This window comes from Engystomops pustulosus, chromosome 1, assembly GCF_040894005.1.
Source record: "Engystomops pustulosus chromosome 1, aEngPut4.maternal, whole genome shotgun sequence".
NCBI classification, from domain to species: Eukaryota; Metazoa; Chordata; class Amphibia; order Anura; family Leptodactylidae; genus Engystomops; species Engystomops pustulosus.
The window spans coordinates 13,211,243-13,229,137 of record NC_092411.1 but is presented as its reverse complement, the minus strand read 5'-3'; the positions used below and the strand labels follow the sequence as shown (position 1 = coordinate 13,229,137).

The following is a 17,895-nucleotide window of genomic DNA, read 5'->3' as shown; positions in this document are numbered from 1 at the left end:
ACTGTGGTGTGCCACATTTGCCAAACCAGGATCAGCAGGGGTTCCACCACTAATAGCTTAACTACCACCAGTATGCGCAGGCATATGAATGCTAAACACCCCACTCAGTGGCAACAAGCGCGTTCACCTCCGGCCGTGCACACCACTGCTCCTTCCCCTGTGTCAGCTGATAGTCAGCCCCCTGCCCAGGACCCTGCCACAAAAACCCCATTGTCGCCTCCACGATCCTCCACAGCATCCACCAGCGTTCAGCTCTCCATACCCCAGACGCTGGAGCGGAAACGCAAATATAGTGCAACCCACCCGCACGCCCAAGCCCTTAATGTGCACATCTCCAGATTGCTAAGCCTGGAGATGCTGCCCTATAGGCTAGTAGAGACCGAGGCCTTTCGCAGCCTCATGGCGGCGGCCGCCCCTCGGTATTCGGTCCCCAGCCGCCACTACTTTTCCCGATGTGCCGTCCCAGCCCTGCACCAGCACGTGTCAGACAACATCATCCGTGCCCTGACCAACGCCGTTTCTGACAAGGTCCACCTGACCACGGACACGTGGACGAGTGCTGCCGGGCAGGGCCACTATATATCGCTGACGGCACATTGGGTTAACTTGGTGGAGGCTGGGACCGAGTCTGACCCTGGGGCTGGTCATATACTGCCGACGCAGAGGATTGCGGGGCCTACCTCGGTCCAGGTGTTTCAGGCCTACTATGCCTCCTCCTCCTCCCACCCCTCCTCCACCTCCTCCTCCTCCGAATTACCATCCGTGGGCATGGCGCCATCAGTCGGTAGCTCTAGGCACAGCAGCAGTGCCGTCGCTAAGCGACAGCAGGCGGTGCTCAAACTGCTGAGCCTAGGTGATAAAAGGCACACCGCCCAAGAGCTATTACAGGGCATTCCACATCAAACTTGTTAACTTTGTCGCCACCCTGCTGTGTAAGCCACAAAATATACTGGAAAACTTTTTTCATTTACGGATATTATTTCAGCGCTTCTTGCGCAGATGTTTACATTCCCCTCACCCGCCATATCCCAAACTTATAAGAACGCTACTACACTTGATCTTATACAAAAGGTTCTTAGAAGTGCTGTTTGGGGAGTAGCCTAGAGACAGGGGCTTGGATTGGCGAAAGCTCGCCTGGCAGCGGAGCGCCAGCTCCATGCCAAGATCCAACTAACATAGTTTTAACTGCAGCACCTTTAATCTACTACTAGTTCACTGCCTCCATACATGGTCCCCTTATCAAACGAGCTGTGTCAGGCAGAATTTTGGGTTGTTTTCATGGCTTCCATGTTAACTTTGTCGCCACCCTGCTGTGTAATCCACAAAATATACTGGCAAACTTTTATCATGTACCGATATTATTTGAGCGCTTCTTGCTCACCTCCTTTGGTTCCTCTCTGCCACCCATTGGTTTGAAGCCTGAGTCCATTTAGGGTATGTCGCCATGCCACTCTCTAGCCTGCCGCTGCTGCCGCTGCCTCTGCATGCCGTCCCCTATAGTGTCAGGGTCAATTATTGGATGTTTTAGATGCTATCTAGCTTCATTCTGTCACTCTGTCATGGTCATGCTGTTGCCCATACTTTTGGCATAATGGTGCGATTAAGCAGCCTCAGAGGCATCCATGCATGCTGCCCCTGCTGTTTCCTGTCCATTTCCGTGGTGTTTCCATCCTTTTCTGAGGTTCCCAGGTGTTTGGCCAAGCTTCCCTGTGCAGAGCCTTGGTCCCCTTGAAAAATGCTCGAGTCTCCCATTGACTTCAATGGTGCTCGTTACTCGAAACGAGCACTCGAGCATCGGGAAAAGTTCGTCTCGAATAACGAGTACCCGAGCATTTTAGTGCTCGCTTATCTCTAGTCAGCCACCAATTGTGTAAGTTCTCCCAGTTATAAGATGAGAGAGGCCTGTAATGACATCATCAGTAGAACCTCAACAAAATGAGAAAATGAATCCAGAAAATCACATTGGGGCAGATTTACTTACCCGGTCCATTCGCGATCCAGCGGCGCGTTCTCTGCGGTGGATTCGGGTCCGGCCGGGATTCACTAAGATAGTTCCTCCGACGTCCACCAGGTGGCGCTGCTGCGCTGAAGTCCGCTGAAATGCACTAAAGTACACCGGCCTATTCCTGGTGAAGGTAAGTGCAAGCTCCGCGACACTTTTTGTTTTTTAAATGCGGTGGTTTTTCCGAATCCATCGGGTTTTTGTTCGGCCACGCCCCCCCCAACCCCGATTTCCGTCGCGTGCATGCAAGCGCCGTTGCGCCAAAATCCACTCGCCTGCGCCAAAATCCCGGGGCAATTCAGGGGAAATCGGTGCAAATCAAAAATATTCGGGTAACACGTTGGGAAAGCGCGAATCAGGCACTTTTCTCACAGACCCGTAACTTTTTCTTTAAGAGGCTCCTCTGTCCTCCCCTCAGTACCTGTAGTAATGGCATCTCTGTCCTCCCAGAACCACACGGGGACCTAGTGACCTATAGAAATCCCAAAACCACACAGGGACCTAGTGACTGACTTTCAGAAATCCCAAAACCACACGGGGACCTAGTGACCTGCAGAAATCCCAGAACCACACGGGGACTTAGTGACCTACAGAAATCCCAGAACCACACGGGAACCTAGTGACCTCCAGAAATCCCAGAACCACACAGGGACCTAGTGACTGACCTGCAGAAATCCCAAAACCACACGGGGACCTAGTGACCTGTAGAAGTCCCAGAACCACACGGGGATGTAGTGACCTGCAGAATTCCCAGAACCACACGGGGACCTAGTGACTGACCTGCAGAAGTCCCAAATCCACACGCGGACCTAGTGACCTGTAGAAGTCCCAGAACCACACGGGGACCTAGAGACTGACCTGCAGAATTCCCAGAACCACACGGGGACCTAGAGACTGACCTGCAGAATTCCCAGAACCACACAGGGACCTAGTGACTGACCTGCAGAAATCCCAAAACCACACGGGGACCTAGTGACCTGTAGAAGTCCCAGAACCACACGGGGATGTAGTGACCTGCAGAATTCCCAGAACCACACGGGGACCTAGTGACTGACCTGCAGAAGTCCCAAATCCACACGCGGACCTAGTGACCTGTAGAAGTCCCAGAACCACACGGGGACCTAGAGACTGACCTGCAGAATTCCCAGAACCACACGGGGACCTAGAGACTGACCTGCAGAATTCCCAGAACCACACAGGGACCTAGAGACTGACCTGCAGAAATCCCAGAACCACATGGGGACCTAGTGACCTGCAGAAATCCCAGAACCACACGGGGACCTAGTGACCTGCAGAAATCCCAGAACCACACAGGGACCTAGTGACTGACCTGCAGAAATCCCAGAACCACACATGGACCTAGTGACTGACCTGCAGAAATCCCAAAACCACACGGGGACCTAGTGACCTGCAGAAATCCCAGAACCACACGGGGACCTAGAGACCTGCAGAAACCCCAGAACCACACGGGGACCTAGTGACCTGCAGAAATCCCAGAACCATACAGGGACCTAGTGACTGATCTGCAGAAATCCCAAAACCACACAGGAACCTAGTGACATTGCAGAAATCCCAGAACCACACAGGGACCTAGTGACTGACCTGCAGAAATCCCAAAACCACACGGGGACCTAGTGACCTACAGAAATCCCAAAACCACACAGGGACCTAGTGACCTGCAGAAATCCCAGAACCACACGGGGACCTAGTGACCTGCAGAAATCCCAGAACCACACGGGGACCTAGTGACGGACGTGCAGAAATCCCAAAACCACACGGGGACCTAGTGACCTGCAGAAATCCCAGAACCACACGGGAACCTAGTGACCTGCAGAAATCCCAGAACCACACGGGGATGTAGTGACCTGCAGAATTCCCAGAACCACACGGGGACCTAGAGACCTGCAGAAATCCCAGAACCACACGGGGACCTAGTGACCTGCAGAAATCCCAGAACCACACGGGAACCTAGAGACCTGCAGAAATCCCAGAACCACACGGGGACCTAGAGACTGACCTGCAGAAATCCCAGAACTTCACGGGACCTAGTGACCTGCAGAAATCCCAGAACCACACGGGGACCTAGTGACCTGCAGAAATCCCAGAACCACACGGGATCTAGTGACCTGCAGAAATCCCAGAACCACACGGGGACCTAGAGACTGACCTGCAGAAATCCCAGAACCACACGGGGACCTAGTGACCTGTAGAAACCCCAGAACCACACAGGGACCTAGAGACCTGCAGAAACCCCAGAACCACACGGGGACCTAGAGACCTGCAGAAATCCCAGAACCACACAGGGACCTAGTGACTGATCTGCAAATATACCAGAACCACACAGGAACCTAGTGACATTGCAGAAATCCCAGAACCACACAGGGACCAAGTGACCTGCAGAAATCCCAAAACCACACGGGGACCTAGTGACTGACCTGCAGAAATCCCAGAACCACAGAAACACAACTTGTGGTGTTTGGAGATGAGTGACTGCTGAGCTGCATCCAGAGATCACCTACCTACTGTGCATCATGGGGAGAGGGGACATCATGACAAGGGGCTGTTCCTCTGCAAGGAACCAGGACGACTGATCCGTGTACATGAAAGAATAAATGGGGCCAAGTATCAGGAGATACTTTCAGCGCTGTGGTTCTGTGATCTTCAGAATTGCCTGTATCTTTGGTTCTGTAGCTTAAAGGGAACCTACCACCACGATTCTACCTATAAAGGTAGAACGGGTGGTAGGTGCATGTATGGGACGTGAGGAGAGCCCTTTTTAGAGCTAAACCTCACGTCCCCCTATCTTTTTAGAATCTCTATTGCCCTAATATGTAAATTTTGTAAAGCGACTACCAGGGCGTGGAGTAGCCGGACATGAGGCTACAGGTCGCGGCTACTCCACACCCCAGTAGCCTCTTCTCTCCTCCTACCCTGACATCTTTGGCGCGCAGCTTTGCTTTAATATGACACTAACAGGGGCTTTAAATCTTAAAAGGGTTCTCCAGTCACAGCAAGTTACTTGCTAACCTGCTGATCAGTGGGGGTCCCAGAGATGGAACCTCTACCACAGATGCTGCGAATGGGGGTCCCTGGTACCCCTGTTGTGCTGCAGATGACTGGAGCAGCCCGTTGCGCCGTTAATCTCTATGCATGATAGGCTGCGCTCTTCATCTTGAATGTAACAGGTACAATGGACCCCCGTTCTCGAGATCTGTGGGGGTCCCATCTCTGAGACCCCCACTGATTACAGCATAGGGCCTAACTTTCTATTACTGGAGATCCCTTTAAGACAGGGTCGTGTAAAGTGATCCTTCCCCTGCAGCCTCTAAACTTGACTCATCTCGGCCAAAATATTCTCAGCTCATTGTCGCTGGACTTTGGAGGAGATTTTTTTTCAGATATTTAGGCATATGGGTGAGATTTCCCTTAAAAGATTAAATACTAGAAAGGACATTTTTTACCCTGAGGGGGCTGGGAGTTTAATGGGGTAACATTTGGCAGGTTATTTACACTGTCGCCCTTCTCTAATTATTACAATTAAATACTGAAATACATTTGCAGAAGTAAAATCTATGTAAGGATCAGATCTAATATCGTGAAGGATATTGATGGGCTGAGTAATAGAGGTAAGTGGTGCTATTCCTACAATGAGGTAGTAATTGCTCGTCCCTTATATTAGTCTCCGGCCATACATTATATATACACTCACCGGCCACTTTATTAGGTACACCATACTAGTACCGGGTTGGACCCCCTTTTGCCTTCAGAACTGCCTCAATTCTTCGTGGCATAGATACAACAAGGTGCTGGAAGCTCCTCAGAGATTTTGGTCCATATTGACATGATGGCATCACACAGTTGCCGCAGATTTGTCGGCTGCACATCCATGATGCGAATCTCCCGTTCCACCACATCCCAAAGATGCTCTATTGGATTGAGATCTGGTGACTGTGGAGGCCATTTGTGTCCAGTGACCTCATTGTCATGTTCAAGAAACCAGTCTGAGATGATTCCAGCTTTATGACATGGCGCATTATCCTGCTGAAAGTAGCCATCAGATGTTACAGGGTACATTGTGCTCATAAAGGGATGGACATGGTCAGCAACAATACTCAGGTAGGCTGTGGCGTTGTACCAAGGGGCCCAAAGAGTGCCAAGAAAATATTCCCCACACCATGACACCACCACCAGCAGCCTGACCCGCTGATACAAGGCAGAATGGATCCATGCTTTCATGTTGTTGACGCCAAATTCTGACCCTACCATCCGAATGTCGCAGCAGAAATCGAGACTCATCAGACCAGGCAACGTTTTTCCAATCTTCTACTGTCCAATTTCGATGAGCTTGTGCAAATTGTAGCCTCAGTTTCCTGTTCTTTGCTGAAAGGAGTGGCACCCGGTGTGGTCTTCTGCTGCTGTAGCCCATCTGCCTCAAAGTTGGACGTACTGTGCATTCAGAGATGCTCCTCTGCCTACCTTGGTTGTAACGGGTGGCGATTTGAGTCACTGTTGCCTTTCTATCAGCTCGAACCAGTCTGCCCATTCTCCTCTGACCTCTGGCATCAACAAGGCATTTCTGCCCACAGAACTGCCGCTCACTGGATGTTTTTTCTTTTTCGGACCATTCTCTGTAAACCCTAGAGATGGTTGTGCGTGAAAATCCCAGTAGATCAGCAGTTTCTGAAATACTCAGACCAGCCCTTCTGGCACCAACAACCATGCCACGTTCAAAGGCCACAAATCACCTTTCTTCCCCATACTGATGCTCGGTATGAACTGCAGGAGATTGTCTTGACCATGTCTACATGCCTAAATGCACTGCCGCCATGTGATTGGCTGATTAGAAATTAAGTGTTAACGAGCAGTAGGACAGGTGTACCTAATAAAGTGGCCGGTGAGTGTATATATATACACATCAGTGGCCGGAGGGTAGGTATTAAGCGCAGGACTCCCAGACAGAGCGGTAAAGCTGAGGCTCTGCGCTCGCCATGATCTATGTTATTAATATCCCCAATCACTGGGGAGCGCTGAACCCTAACACACAGTAATGGCCACATAATGACATGGGCCCGGAGACACACTTACCTGACATACAGGAAGATTACAAGAGGGACGGTGAGATGGAACTGGAAATCAATGGAGAGATACCAGGTCCATCCGATGCACTGTAACACATAGGAAGTGCAGGGCTTATTACCTTCCGATTCTGTTATAGTACTGGTAAAAGTATGTGCCCCCCCCCCTCCCCATCCAATTATGAAGCCGCCCCTCTTCTCAGAAGACTATGGATAGTGTCTATGGGGTCAGGCACTGATGCTGGGGAGAAGGTTTAACTCATAGGGGCACATTTACTTACCCATTCCTTCGAGTTCACATAAAGTGCATTGTCCGTGTATAATGCCCTGTGCCGTGATTCACTAAGATCGTGCGCCCGATGTCCTGCATGTGTCGCTTCCCCGCTCAGGTCCCCGGAGTTCACCTTCTTCTTCCTGGTGCATGTAAGTGCATTGTCTTGCGACACAGTGGGGCACATTTAGTAAGGGTCTGCACGGCGCATTTTCGGCGGGTTTCCCGACTATTTGCGCTGCATTTAAGTGGGGTTTTTGGCGCACACGTGTTTGGATTTTGGCGCAATTACGCCAACTTGCATGCGACACAAATCGAGGGGGCGTGGCCGACAGACAACCCACCTGCAGTAAATCCTAAGAGTAGGATTTACAATTTAAATTGTGTCGCAAGACAATGCACTCACATATACCGGGAAGAAGAAGGTGAACTCCGGCAGACCTCAGCGCGGAAGCGACACATGCAGGAAAATGGACGCATGATCTTGTAGTCATCACGCCGGACTTCATCCCTGTCGCAGAATGCACCTCGGGGATCGCAACAGGATCGGGGAAGTACATCTGCCCCAATTTGTATGTTAAATCCCGTGCTCAGTCCGAATCCGTCGGATCGTCCAATGCCCCCTCCCCATTTCTGTCGCTTGAAAGCCAGTGCAGCCGCACCTCAATCTGATTGTGTGCAACACAAGCGCAGACCTGTTTAATACCTGTCAAAGCTGCGCAAATCCTGAAAACTGCGAACAGTCCCAAGAAAGTGCAATCCGCGACCCTTGGTAAATAAGCCCCATAGTGATTCAATTCATCCCAAAGATTAGGTCTCTGTGTCACTCAAGATCCTCCCACCAAAACTCAGATTATATGGATGGACAAAAAAGTTTCTGCTCCTATTAAAGAGAACCTGTCACCAGTTTTTACCGTGAGTGCTCTCAGGTAGGGTATGAAATGTCCTTTCTAGAATTCTCTCTTATATATGAAATCTACCCTGAAGTCAGGCAAATATTACTCATCTCACCTCATTTTCTATTAGATGAGTCAAGATTAGTGGTTGCAGTGAGGTCTCAGAAGCCCCTATCTTCTGTTCTATAGCACCTAGAAACATGCTATGTATCATATTGTAATATGAAAGTTAAGGATCTCATTTTTCAGATCCACAGAACTCGAGATACAGGCAACTAAAAACATTGGGGCACATTTACTAAGGGTCCGAATCACGTTTTTCCGCCGGGTTTCGCATATTTTTCTGGTTTGCGCCGAATTGCCCTGGGATTTTGGCTTACGCGATTGGATTGTGGCGCATCGGTGCCAGCTTTCACGTGAAAGAAATTGTGGGCGTGTCTATCGGAAAAACCGGACGGATTCAGAAAAACCGCAGAATATTTTTAAAAAATTGTGTCGCAAAAATAGCACTCACATACACCAAGACGGAGGAAGTGAACTCCGGTGGACTTCAGCGCAGCAGCGGCACCTAGTGGACATCGGGAGAACAACCTTAGTGAATCCCGACAGAACCCGAATCGACACTGTGTTTTGCGCTTAGTGACGCACATATCCATCGCAAAGACCGAAGTGGTACAATTTATTAGGGGTTGGATTTCAATTAGGCACAGTCTGCCATTTCCTTTTTTATTTTACGTTTATTTTTTTAATAACTCAGCGTCATCTCATCTGGCATAGCAGTGTGCTTTCATACTTGGCTAGAAAATAGCCATAGCAATAGGATAGCATCGTTTGGTTTTAAAAACTAAAAAAAAAAAAAAAAAAAAAAATTAAAAAAAAATTAAAGTTATAACTTTCATTTTCAAAATGTTTAACCCGAGGGCTAGGGGTAGAGGACGAGGGCGGGGACGTGGGCGTCCAACTACTGCAGGGGTCAGAGGCCGTGGTCCTGGGCGGGGTGAGACACCAACTGCTTATGAGGGAGCAGGGGAACGCCGCAGAGCTACACTCCCTAGGTTCATGTCTGAAGTTACTGGGACTCGTGGTAGAGCACTGTTGAGGCCAGAACAGTGCGAACAGGTGATGTCGTGGATTGTCGACAATGCTTCGAGCAATTTGTCCACCAGTCAGTCTTCCACGCAGTCCACCCATGTCACCGAAATCGGCACTCCTCCAGCTCCTGCACCTCAGCCTCCCCCCCCCCCCCCAGTCTGCCCCCAAATTTGGCATTTGAACCGGCATACTCTGAGGAACTGTTTTCTGGACCCTTCCCACAGTCACAAACCACTTGTCCGGTTGCTGCTGAGCAATTTTCCGATGCCCAGGTTTTCCACCAGTCGCAGTCTGTGGGTGATGATGACCTTCTTGACGTAGTGGAAGAAGTGTGTAAAGAGGTGTCCGACGATGAGGAGACACGGTTGTCAGACAGTGGGGAAGTTGTTGTCAGGGCAGGAAGTCCGAGGGGGGAGCAGACTGAGGGATCGGAGGATGATGAGGTGACAGACCTAAGCTGGGTTGAGAGGCCGGGTGAACACAGTGCTTCTGAGACGGAGGAGAGTCCTCGACCAGAACAGGTTGGAAGAGGCAGTGGTGGGGCCAGACGGAGAGGCAGGGCCAGAGCAGGTGCATCAGCGCCAAATGTGTCACGTAGTGAAGCTCCCGCGGCATGGGCTAGATTTTCAGAAGTCTGGAGGTTCTTTAAGGAAACACCGGATGACCGACGGACTGTGGTGTGCAACCTTTGCCAAACCAGGATCAGCAGGGGTTCCACCACTACTAGCTTAACTACCACCAGTATGCGCAGGCATATGAATGCTAAACACCCCACTCAGTGGCACCAAGCCCGTTCACCTCCGGCCGTGCACACCACTGCTCCTTCCCCTGTGTCAGCTGATAGTCAGCCCCCTGCTCAGGACCCTGGCACAAAAACCCCATCGTCGCCTCTACGATCCTCCACAGCATCCACCAGCGTTCAGCTCTCCATACCCCAGACGCTGGAGCGGAAACGGAAATATAGTGCAACCCACCCGCACGCCCAAGCCCTTAATGTCCCCATCTCCAGATTGCTTAGCCTGGAGATGCTGCCCTATAGGCTAGTAGAGACCGAGGCCTTTCGCAACCTCATGGCGGCGGCTGCCCCTCGGTATTCGGTCCCCAGCCGCCACTACTTTTCCCGATGTGCCGTCCCAGCCCTGCACCAGCACATGTCAGACAACATCATCCGTGCCCTGACCAACGCCGTTTCTAACAAGGTCCACCTGACCACGGACACGTGGACGAGTGCTGCCGGGCAGGGCCACTATATATCGCTGACGGCACATTGGGTTAACTTGGTGGAGGCTGGGACCGAGTCTGACCCTGGGGCTGGTCATATACTGCCGACGCCGAGGATTGCGGGGCCTACCTCGGTCCAGGTCTCAAAGGCCTACTATACCTCCTCCTCCTCCCACCCCTCCTCCACCTCCTCCTCCTCCGAATTACCATCCGTGGGCATGGCGCCATCTGTCGGTAGCTCTAGGCACAGCAGCAGTGCCGTCGCTAAGCGACAGCAGGCGGTGCTCAAACTGCTGAGCCTAGGCGATAAAAGGCACACCGCCCAAGAGCTATTACAGGGCATTCCACATCAAACTTGTTAACTTTGTCGCCACCCTGCTGTGTAATCCACAAAATATACTGGCAAACTTTTATAATTTACCAATATTATTTCAGCGCTTCTTGCGCATCTGTTTACATTCCCCTCACCCGCCATATCCTAAACTTATAAGAACGCTACTACACTTGATCTTATACAAAAGGTTCTTAGAAGTCCTGTTTGGGGAGTAGCCTAGAGACAGGGGCTTGGATTGGCGAAAGCTCGCCTGGCAGCGGAGCGCCAGCTCCATCCCAAGATCCAACTAACATAGTTTTAACTGAAGCACCTTTAATCTACTACTAGTTCACTGCCTCCATACATCGTCCCCTTATCAAACGAGCTGTGTCAGGCAGAATTTTCAGGTGTTTCACCAGATACATAGTGGAACTCGGCCCATCTGTCGCCGCCATGCTGGAGACCTGAAGTTGCAATCATAGCAGCGCAATATGGATGCCCCATACTGTCGCTCTTAATCATGGAACCATTTCCGTAAAAACAATTAAAAATAGAACCACTTTGCTATTCCATTATTCCTAGGTGAAATATTCAAATGACCCGGCCTGCTTTGAAAATTATAATTTTTTCAAAGTAAACGCTTCTGGCCCCCAGGTCCATTTTGGGTGGGGAGGAGCCAAGAGACAGGGGCTTGGACAGGTGAAAGCTCGCCTGGCAGTGGACCGCCAGCTCCATCCCAAGATTAGGCAGCCTCAGAGGCATCCATGCATGCTGCCCCTGCTGTTTCCTGTCCATTTTGCCTTCACGATCCTCCACAGCGTCCACCAATGTCTCATTTCAACTCTCTATACCCCAGACGCTGGAGCACGAGAGGATATGCAGCACATCATCCCCTTATCAAACGAGCTGTGTCAGGCAGAATTTTCAGGTGTTTCACCAGATACATAGTGGAACTCGGCCCATCTGTCGCCGCCATGCTGGAGACCTGAAGTTGCAATCATAGCAGCGCAATATGAATGCCCCATACTGTCGCTCTTAATCATGGAAATTGTCTCCATGGCTGCCTCCACATGTCGTCCCCTTATCAAAAGAGCTGTGTCAGGCTCATTTTTTGGGTGTTTCACCAGATACGTTATGGAACTTGGTCACTATGTCGCCACCATGCTGTGTTATCGACTAAATATACCTTCAACCTTTTGTTCACATAGGAAATCATTTCACCTCCTTTGTATGTCGCCATGAGACTCTCTAGCCTGCCACTGCTGCCGCTGCCTCTGCATGCCGTCCCCTGTAGTGTCAGGGTCAATTATTGCATGTTTTAGATGCTATCTAGCCTCATTCGGTCACTCTGTCATGGCCATGCTGTTGCCCATAATTTTGGCATAATGGTGCGATTAAGCAGCCTCAGAGGCATCCATGCATGCTGCCCCTGCTGTTTCCTGTCCATTTCCGTGGTGTTTCCATCCTTTTCTGAGGTTCCCAGGTGTTTGGCCAAGCTTCCCTGTGCAGAGCCTTGGTCCCCTTGAAAAATGCTCGAGTCTCCCATTGACTTCAATGGGGCTCGTTATTCGGGAAAAGTTCGTCTCGAATAACGAGTACCCGAGCATTTTAGTGCTCGCTCATCTCTATTCGCCATCACTGGTGTAGTGTATGTAGTTGCTGTGACAGGTATTTAGCAGGGGTTTGTGTCACGCGCGATCGGATTTTGGCGCAGCTGCATCGGCTTTCATGCAACAGAAATTGCGGGGCGGGCAATCCAATGCACTTACATGCACCAGGAAGAGGAAGGTGAACTCCGGCGGATTTGAGCAGGGAAGCGACACATGCAAGATATTGGGCGCATGATCGTAGCGAATAGCGGCACAGGAATGCACTTTCGGTGAACTCCTACGGACGGATAAGTAAATGTGCCCCATTATGTTTGACTGTATCCGAAACCTTGCTACTTCGTTTCACACTGGTATTGGGTTTAACAGATACGTCGGGGGGTAGGTGAAATCTCCCTAGAACCCCCCACCCCCCTGGATGAGACGTCTGGGGGTCAGATGAAATCTTCCTAGCAACCCCCCTGGATGTGATGCAGGGGGAAGAGGAGCTGCTACACACGAAACTGACTCTAGTAATCTGTTTATCTAGCACTAACTGACTCACTATACTACACAAACTATCTTATTCCTTAATAAGCCTGCTTGTCAACATAACTGCTGCTCTAAAAACTAACAGAGTAGACCCCCCAAACATGTATCGTATAAACATGGTGGTAAGATTGTATCTTGTCCTACAATCCCAGCGATTGATACACATACTCACAGTCTTCTGAAGTGACATAAAGTTGTTGATGAGCAGGATGTTCGCCCACCAGCCCAGCCTGCAGCTGTCCCAGTGAAATTTGAGCATCTCCCAAAAAATTCCCCATTTCACCAGTGAGACGAGTCCAATAAATATGAGGATGGAAGTCAGATGCAGAGGTTGTATCCTAGAGCGAGAAGGAAATAATCCATCTTATTTCTCTAAAGATTTTATGTTGGCATTTTCAGACCAAGATAATGGAGCCACGATATATGTAGCACAGTGAAGGAAAAAATTGCTGGACAATGAAATAAAAATCTTTATTCAAGCATATAAAAATCCATAGTGCATACAGTCACGTAGCCCGATATCTGTCTGTATGCCCTGTGGACTTTTACATGCATGAATAAAGAAGATTTTTAATACATTGTTCGTTGGAGCTCTGGAGTCACTTTTTCCTTCATTTTGCTATTATGGCACCTGCTTCGGGGCGGAGATCCGTGAACACTCTGGATGTGTGAGGGTCAGGTGAGCCGAGTTTTTATAATATGGCCGTAACCCACCTACAGCATAAGAGATCTGTGGTGCTGTAATTCAGACATTAAACCCACAGCACCAAGTATAAAGCTACTCAGCCCCCTACCCCCAGTATATAGCCAGCCCCCTGCCCCTTAGCAAATAACAAGCAAGCACCCTGTCCCTTAGTATATAACCAGGCAACCCCCCGCCCCTTAGTATATAGCAAGCCTGCACACTGCCCCTTAGTATATAGTAAGCCAGCCCCCTGCCCCCAGTATATAGCCAGCCACCCCCTGCCACCAGTATATAGCCAGCCAGCCCCCTGCCCCTTAGCATATAGCCAGCCAGCCCCCTGCCCCTTAGTATATAGCCAGCCAGCCCCATGCACCTTAGTATATAGCTAGGCAGCCCCCTGCTCCCAGTATATAGCAAGCCAACCCCCTGCCCCTTTATATATAGCCATCCAGTCCCCTGCCCCTTAGTATATAGCCAGGCAGCCCCCTGCCCCTTAACATACAGCCAGGCAGCCCCCTGCACCTTAGCATATAGCAAGCAAGCACCCTGTCCCTTAGTATATAGCCAGCCAGCCCCCTGCCGCTTATTATATAGCCAGGCAGCCCCCTGCCCCTTAGCATACAGCCAGGCAGCCCCCTGCACCTTAGCATATAGCAAGCAAGCACCCTGTCCCTTAGTATATAACCAGGCAGCCCCCTGCCCCTTATTATATAGCAAGCAAGCACCCTGTCCCTTCGTATATAGCCAGCCAGCCCCATGCCCCTTAGTATATAGCTAGGCAGCCCCCTGCTCCCAGTATATAGCAAGCCAACCCCCTGCCTCTTTATATATAGCCATCCAGTCCCCTACCCCTTAGTATATAGCAAGGCAGCCCCCTGCCGCTTAGTATATAGCCAGGCAGCCCCCTGCCCTTAGCATACAGCCAGGCAGCCCCCTGCACCTTAGCATATATCAAGAAAGCACCCTGTCCCTTAGTATATAGCCAGCCAGCCCCATGCCCCTTAGTATATAGCTAGGCAGCCCCCTGCTCCCAGTATATAGCAAGCCAACCCCCTGCCCCTTTATATATAGCCATCCAGTCCCCTGCCCCTTAGTATATAGCAAGGCAGCCCCCTGCCCCTTAGTATATAGCCAGGCAGCCCCCTGTCCATTAGTATACAGCCAGGCAGCCCCCAGCACCTTAGCATATAGCAAGCAAGCACCCTGTCCCTTAGTATATAACCAGGCAGCCCCCTGCCCCTTAGTATATAGCCATCCAGTACCCTGCCCCTTAGTATATAGCCAGGCAGTCCCATGCCCCCAGTATGTAGCAAGCCAGTGCATTGTCCCTTAGTATATAGCCAGCGCCCTGCCCCTTAGTATTTAGCCAGCCAGCCCCCTGCCCCTTAGTATATTGCCAGGCAGTGCCCTTCCACCAGTATATAGCAAGCCAGCCCCGTAGTACAGTCATGGCCAAAAGTTTTGAGAATGTTTAAATGTTAATTTTTACAAAGTCTACTGCATGAGGTTTTATAATGGCAATTTGCATATACTCCAGAATGTTATAAAAAGGGATCAGCTTAACAGCAATTAATCACAAAGTCAATATTTGCCTAGAAAATTGACTTTTTCCCCCAAAACACATTTCAACTTCATTGCAGGCCTGTCTTAAAAGGAGCAGCTAACATGGTGTCAGTGATTGCTCCAGTAACACAGGTGTGGGGGTTGATAAGGACAGGGCTGGAGATCAATCTGTCATGATTAAGTAAGAATCACACCACTGGACACTTTACAAGGAGGCTGGTACTTGGCATCAGTTTCTCTTCTGTTAACCATGGTTATCTCTAAAGAAACACGTGCAGTCATCATTGCACTGCACAAAACTGGCCTAACAGGGAAGAGTATCGCAGCTAGAAAGATTGCACCTCAGTCACCAATCTATCGCATCATCAAGGAATTCAAGGAGAGAGGTTCCATTGTTACCAAAAAGGCTCCAGGGCCCCAAGAAGGACCAGCAAGCGCCAGGACCGTTTCTTAAAAGTGTTTCAGCTTGGGGCTCCCAGCAGTGCAGAGCTTGCTCAGGAATGGCAGCAGGCAGGTGTGAGGCATCTGCACGCACTGTGAGACTGCGGAGACTCTTGGAGCAAGGCTTGGTGTCAAGGAGGGCAGCAAAGAAGCCACTTCTCTCCAGAAAAATATCAGGGACAGACTGATCTTCTGCACAAGGTACATAGAGTGGACTGCTGAGGACTGTTTGGAACATCTAGAAAACAGCTTGAGAAGACAAGGTGAGTGATACCTCCAGTCTTGTCTCATGCCACCTGTAAAGCCTCCTGCAACCATTCATGTGTGGGGCGGCTTCTCAGCCAAGGGAGTTGGTTCTCTCACAGTCTTGCCTAAAAACACCTCCAGGAATAAAGAACCCTCCCAACCCTCCAGGAGCAGATGGTGATGAGCAATGCCTTGTCCAGCATGATGGGGCACCTTGCCATAAAGCAAAGGTGAGAACTACATGGCTCAGGGAACAAAACATAGAGATTTTGGGTCCATGGCCTGGAAACTCCCCAGATCTTAATCCCATTGAGAACTTGTGGTCAATCATCAAGAGACGGGGGGACAAACAAAAACCAACACATTGTGACACAATGCAGCAGTGATTGTGCAGGAATGGATGGCTATCAGTCAGGATCTGGTGCAGGAGGTGAGTGAGAGCTGCCAGGGAGAATTGCAGAGGTCCTGAAGAAGGGGCAACACTGCAAATACTGACTCGCTGCAGTAACTCATTCTGTCAGTAAAAGTTTTTGTTCCTCATAATATGATTGCACTTGTATTTCTGTATGTGATAAACATCTGACAAACCAGAGGGACACACATCATGTGACAATATAATATTTGTGTCATTCTCAAAATGTATGGCTTTGACTGTATATAGCCAACCAGCCACCTGCCCCTTAGTAATTAGCCAGGAAGTCCCCTGTCCCCAGTATATAACAAGCCAACCCCCTGCCCCGTAGTATATAGGCAACCAGCCCCCAGCCTCTTAGTATATAGCCAGGCAGCATCCTGTCCCGTAGCATATAGCCAGCTCATGTCCCTTAGTATATAGCCAGGCAGCCCCCTGCCCCTTAGCATATAGCCAGGCAGCCCCCTGCCCCCAGTATATAGCCTTCCAGCCCCTTGCCTCATAGTATATAGCCAGGCAACCCCCTGCCCCTTAGCATATAGCCAGGCAGCCCCCTGCCCCCAGTATATAGCCTTCCAGCCCCTTGCCTCTTAGTATATAGCCAGGCAGCCCCCTGCCCCCAGTATATAGCCTTCCAGCCCCTTGCCTCTTAGTATATAGCCAGGCAGCCCCCTGCTCCTTAGCATATAGCCAGGCAAACCCCTGCCCCCAGTATATAGCCTTCCAGCCCCCTGCCCCTGTCGGAAAGGTGGGTACTGAGTTTATTTTTTTATACACCTGAGTAAAAGCCAAGGGAGGCTTTTTCAATACAAACATTGTACTGAAAAACATGGCTTATACACGAATATTCACTTTAAACAATACATTTCTCCAAATTACCCCCTAGTAGGCTAAGAGAATATCTTTTGATACTGAAAATACACAAAAGTGGAGGGAAGTGGAAGAATGTGGCTCTAGCCATAGTGTGGTGGTAATTCTGGGGTACTGCAGTTCAGTTCATTTGAATAGTAGTCCTATTAAAACAGCTGATCGGTAGCTTTTGGGTCTCAATTTCCCAGCCATCTGATATTGCAGTGCCCAGTCCCTAAGTGCTTTATCCAAAAGAACTTACCTCATAAACCTTCTGAAGATGTATCTCAGGGCCATGACCAGTGTAACTTTCTGTCCAGATTTTTCTGTTAATGTTAGGAATGACTTTGCTCCTAGAAATCCACTAAAAAGAAAATTGTCAATGTCAAAATAGAATTTTATTCCAGATTTTACGGGATTATCCAAAATCTCAGCACATTCAAGTTGTGGGCAAAGTAAGAGATGATAATATTTTATAGTAATTGGATGGTCTAAGGTCACTATAAAGAAGTATTGTGGTCTGGGGTCTATATACAGGAGGATTATAATAGGAACTTTATCTGAGATCTCTGCAGAAGTCTGGTCTGGGTCTAAATACAGAGGGTGTTTGGTCAGGGGTCTGTATACAGAGGGAGTCTGGTCTGGGGTCTATATACAGAGGGAGTCTGGTCTTGGGTCTATATACAGAGGG

At 49.8% G+C, this 17,895-nt stretch overlaps 1 protein-coding gene across 1 annotated transcript in view; it reads right to left on the bottom strand.

The window, feature by feature from the left end:
* LOC140064431 (O-acyltransferase like protein-like) overlaps positions 1 to 17,538 on the bottom strand; it is a 31,175-nt gene extending 13,637 nt beyond the window's left edge. The window contains exons 1-3 of the mRNA XM_072111384.1: positions 17,467 to 17,538; positions 13,181 to 13,346; positions 7,088 to 7,167 (exon numbers count right to left, since the gene is read on the bottom strand). Of these exons, the coding sequence (XP_071967485.1) occupies positions 7,088 to 7,167; positions 13,181 to 13,346; positions 17,467 to 17,501 (281 nt within the window). The 5' untranslated portion in view covers positions 17,502 to 17,538. The remainder of the gene's footprint in view (positions 1 to 7,087; positions 7,168 to 13,180; positions 13,347 to 17,466) is intronic.
* Positions 17,539 to 17,895: the final 357 nt, after the last annotated feature.